Source organism: Rhincodon typus, chromosome 2 (genome assembly GCF_021869965.1).
Source record: "Rhincodon typus isolate 14 chromosome 2, sRhiTyp1.1, whole genome shotgun sequence".
Taxonomy (NCBI): domain Eukaryota; kingdom Metazoa; phylum Chordata; class Chondrichthyes; order Orectolobiformes; family Rhincodontidae; genus Rhincodon; species Rhincodon typus.
The window spans coordinates 36,005,596-36,010,599 of record NC_063333.1 but is presented as its reverse complement, the minus strand read 5'-3'; the positions used below and the strand labels follow the sequence as shown (position 1 = coordinate 36,010,599).

Genomic DNA, 5,004 nt, shown 5'->3' with positions numbered 1-5,004 from the left:
TCCTCAGAGTTCTGAGGAAGGGTCACCGGACCCGAAACGTTAACTCTGTTTTCTCCTTCACAGATGCTGCCAGACCTGCTGAGCTTTTCCAGCAACTTTGTTTTTGTTCCAGCTGAATAATAGTCTGTCTACAAGAATGGGTTAGAGGGGAGAAATTCTGTGGTGAGGAATGCACCTCCAGGTTTCTCAAAGCCTGTCCCCAGTCTACAAATCAGGAGTATGATGGAATGGTCTCAACCTGCCAAGGTGTTTGAAGCTCCAAAAACACTCAAGAAGCTTGACACCATTCAGGACAAAGCAGCCCGCTTGATTGATGCCCCATTTTACACCTTCAAAATTCACCTTCTTTTACCACTGTTGTACATTGGCAGCTGCATGTACTATATAGAAGATGCACTGCTGCACCTCACTAGGACTCCTTACTCCACACTCACAACCTTCACCACCTAGATGGACAAGGGTAGTATGGAAACACCAGCACCTGCAAGCTCCCTTCCATACCACACATTATCATTACTTGCAAAATAAAACGTTCCTTCACTGTTACTGGCTCAAAATCCTAGCACTCCCTTCCTAACAGCACTTTGGGTATATTTACACCACAAGGACTGCAGTGGTTCAAGAAGGCAGCTCACCACCACCTTCTCCAGGGCAAACAGCAATGCACAACAGATGCTGCCCTAGCCAACAGCACCCACATCCCTTTAATGAATAAAAGAAAGTGATAACCAATTACCATACACTAAATTCCCAATGATAGTATTGTGAGAATGATGTTACCTGAGGAACAAATATTGACCAGGACAGCAGGCAGCCAGCACCAAGTTTGAATTTTCCTGCCACCTCCCAAGATCCCAGTTTTGATGGTAAGTGATGAATTTAACAAGCACTTGGGGAATGAGCACAATTCAGCAAGGCCCTAAAAGGGTCCTTTTAAGGGAAGCCTCATGATTGTCTAACCTGATAGTGTCCTCGAAACAACTAACGGGGATCAACAAAGCAAAGTAAATGAATGGTATTTTAATGGATTTTCAGAAAAAAATGATAAAGCTTTACACAATAAATTTATGACAAATATATAGGAACACGTGATGAAAGGTAGCATGGCCACAGGGGATAGAGGCTGTTGTACCGTAACAAGCAAGGGGAAATGTCTTTGAATGAAAGAATGTTGTAAGTAGTATTCATCAAGATCCTGTGTTAGATGAGTTTCTTTACAATATGTATAACTTATCATTGGTTGCACTTTAGAATTGGAGTAACAATTACAAATTTTGCTGACAGCATCACATTGTGATATAGATTGGAAAAGCCAGTGGAAGGATACAGATAGATCAGCCGGATAGACAGATAACAAGGTGTAGAGCTGGATGAATACAGCAGACCAAGCAGCATCAGAGGAGCAGGAAAGCTGACGTTTCGGGCCTAGACCCACAGATAGTTGGCATTTGCAATTTCTAAAGAAATGGGAATGAAGACAGTATAGCTCATTTTATAGTGATGTTATTGGAACTGTAATCAAAAGACCTGAACTAATGACAACATCAGATCAAAATCCAACCAAGCATTCTTCAGTAATTGTGGAACAAAACTGTAAAGTTAGCTTTTAAGCTCCATTACCAACACATTTGAAGGTTGATCAGCATGTAAAATCCAGCTGGTGGCCTTTCCACAATCTGCTCACCTGCTCTTGACCTGTCTGAAATTTTATGGAGCATGTGGAAGTGTTAAGTTGGCCTGCCCAGTCTTGGACCTATTGAGTTCCTTGACTGGTCAATTAATAGTTAGTTAAGGGCCTTACATCATCTTTATCTGTATTTTAGCCGCTGCAGGGCAGACGAATGCAATAAAGGAAACCAAGCAGATGTAGTTGCCTAGGATGGAGTTGGGAAAGTTGGCGTTTGACAGGCTTGCTGTCTAATCATTCAAGACTGATTGGAGGTACCTCTCAAAGCATCTATGGCCATCATCCCCTTTAATGCTCTGTCCAACATCTGGAACCAGTTTTCCAACATCTCTCTGTTGCACTGGTGTAAGTTTTAGTTATTTTTTGTTGTAGACCAAGGCAGAAAGATGAAAAGGTAAACAGATTCACCAGCAGATCTCTGCTAGATTATGAAGGTGGTATGAGCCCAGCTTAACATAATACTGGACAAGTCAGACCTCAGAATGAAATTTGGTTTGATAGATCATATATTTAAATTTTGCAGTTGGTTAATTCAATAGTTCATAGAATCCCTACAGTGTGGAAACAGGCCCTTTGGCCCAACAAGTCCACACCAACCCTCAGAACATCCCACCCAGACCTATCCCCCTATAACCCACCTACTCTACACATCCCTGAACACTACAGGCAATTTAGCATGGTCAATCAACCTAGCCTGCACATCTTTGGACTGTGGGAGGAAACCAGAGCACTTGGAAGAAACATAGACACAGGGAGAACGTGCAAACTCCACACAGACTTTTGCCCGAGGGTGGAATTGAACCCAGGTCCCTGGCACTTACAAGGCAGTAATGCTAACCACCGAGCTACCGTGCCACCCAGTTTGTCAATGAAACAAATTTACTCAAGGTTGCAAATGTTCTTGAACAACAGAACATAAGTGTGGCAATATGAGGAATAAGCAAACTAAGCATAAATAAAGAATTGACAAATAAATATTTATAGAAAAGACAGGAAAATCTTAACATAAACATAAAACAACTTAGATTTCAACTTATTTCTCAATGTTATCCTTTTACAGATACTTAGTTGCAGAGAAATATTATTCCTATCCCAGCTTTTTAAATCTTTGCTGAAATCACTTGTCCAAATTTCTTCCTCTTCGAAATATAATAAAACATAGAACTGTAGACGCTGCAAATCTGAAACAAAAACAGAAAATGCTGGAGAAGCTCAGCAGCTGTTGTAGAATCTGTGGAAAGAAAGCAGAGTTAATATTTGAGTCCAGTGACCTTTCTTAAATGTAGAAACATTCTTTACAATGGTCAGAACAGACCTACTGAGTTTGTCCAGAAATTTCTGTTCTTCTTTTTGTTTCTTTCACTTGGCCCACGAGAACCCTTTTGTGTGGCTTTCTTTCTATGTCTGCTGGCATGAACCTTCTACAAAGTCGCCTAAACATTCACAATTCTAACAAGATAGAGATTTCTGTCCAAACTTTGGAAGCTCCACACCTGTAAACCCCTTATGCTGAAGTGACAGGTTCCCCTGAATAGAAACTGAAACCTCTTCTTTGATGTCAAAATGAAACTAATGCCCTGATCTTTTTTCTGTACCTGCCATAAGCTCAGCAGTAGAAACATTTCCTCCAATAACATATCAGGTGCCTGCAAGGCAGGTGACTGAAGTTGAATTTCATTAGGACAGTGGGGGAGCTGAGATCAAAGAGACTAGAATGAGAGTATGACGGGAAGAAACAAAATGGTAGCTGCACCAAAGCTCAGGGTCAAGTTTGTAGACTGAATGGAGGTGGCATGGTGGCTCAGTCATTAGCAGTGCTGCCTCATAGCACCAGGCACCTGGGTTTGATTCCACCCTCAAGTGACTGTTTGCACATTCTCCCCGTGTCTGCGTGGGTTTCCTCCCACAGTCCAAAAATGTGCAGGCTAGGTGGATTGGTCATGCTAAATTGCCTGTAGTGTCCAGGGATGTTTGGATTACACATGGGTAAATGCAGGGGTGGGGGAATGAGTCAGGATGGGATGCTCTTTGGAGGGGTGGTGCTGATTTGTTGGGCTGAATGGCCTGATTCCACACTGTAGGGGTTCTATGAAGTGGTAACCCAATCCTGCATGTGGTTTCTCAATGTAGATTTGACTGCATCATGAGCAGCTCCCTCTCAGTCTCACACTTCCTTCATTTTAGGTGTCAGATACCAATGCAATATGAGGTTGGCACTGAGCAATGCACGTGGTATCAGGTTGCCAATCCCAGTACAATTCAGCCCATTAGTTCTGCTTCAGTCTTCTTAGATGCTGCCTAATGTATAGATTTTTATCCAATGTTTACTGTTTTTATTACAATTTGAATGTAGTTCTATTATTGTCACATTTATTTTGTCTTAGGAAATCTGTCTCACTCCAAGGGAAAAGGTGCAACAGTCCCTCGAGTTCGAACTCCTCAGCGTTCTATGAACCACGCAAAGGTACACCAGGAGCTTTGAGTACTCTATGTAATTCTGAACTGTGCTTTCTTTCTTTAACACTGATTTGCTGACAATATCTTCCATAACTTCAATTTTCTGTGAAATGTTGAATTAGCTGTAGTGGACCAGATTTGGCAGACTGAGGCCAGAGGTGGTGGTGATGGAAATCATGAAGTTAGCAAACTCAGCAGGAAGGGAACAAACTAGGGAGAGCTTACAGAATCAATCCAAGGTATCAGCTGGCAGCTGCAGAGACCAAACCTGGAGGCCGAGAACCATGCCATAAGGTATTAGTTCTGAAGAGGTTAATGTTCATTTATATTGGTTTCATTCATTCAACTGATATCACACAGTCAGTAGGTAGAGACATAGAACTGTACTCTACCTTTCAGACAGAGCAGATATTTTTGTACCAGCTCCCTAAAGTCCTTGTAATTATGCCTGACCAAATGCAGTTAGACTTATTGTTGCAATTCAGTAAACCTTCTTGTTATTTAAGAGCAGTTACTCTTTTGTATGAGGTTGTGTATTCTCCACAGCTAAGCACTATATAGACCTGAAACAAAGCAAAGATAAAGAAAACAACACTAAGCCAGAGAGAACAAGTTGTAGAGCTGGATGAACACAGCAGGCCAAGCAGCATCAGAGGAGCAGGAAAGCTGACGTTTCAGGCCTAGACCCTTCTTCAGAAATGGGGGAGGGGAAGGGGGTTCTGAAATAAACAGGGAGAGAGGGGGAGGCGGATAGAAGATGGATACAGGAGAAGATAGGTGGAGAGGAGACAGACAGGTCAAAGAGGCAGGGACGGAGCCAGTAAAGGTGAGTGTAGGTGGGGAGTTGGGGGGGGATAGGT

At 42.4% G+C, this 5,004-nt stretch overlaps 1 protein-coding gene across 1 annotated transcript in view; it reads left to right on the top strand.

Annotated features, from left to right (window-relative positions):
• The window catches only part of myo3a (myosin IIIA), a 355,589-nt gene that overhangs the window by 223,297 nt on the left and 127,288 nt on the right, over window positions 1-5,004 (top strand). The window contains 1 exon segment of the mRNA XM_048606878.1: window positions 4,072-4,178. Within this exon segment, the coding sequence (XP_048462835.1) occupies window positions 4,072-4,178 (107 nt within the window).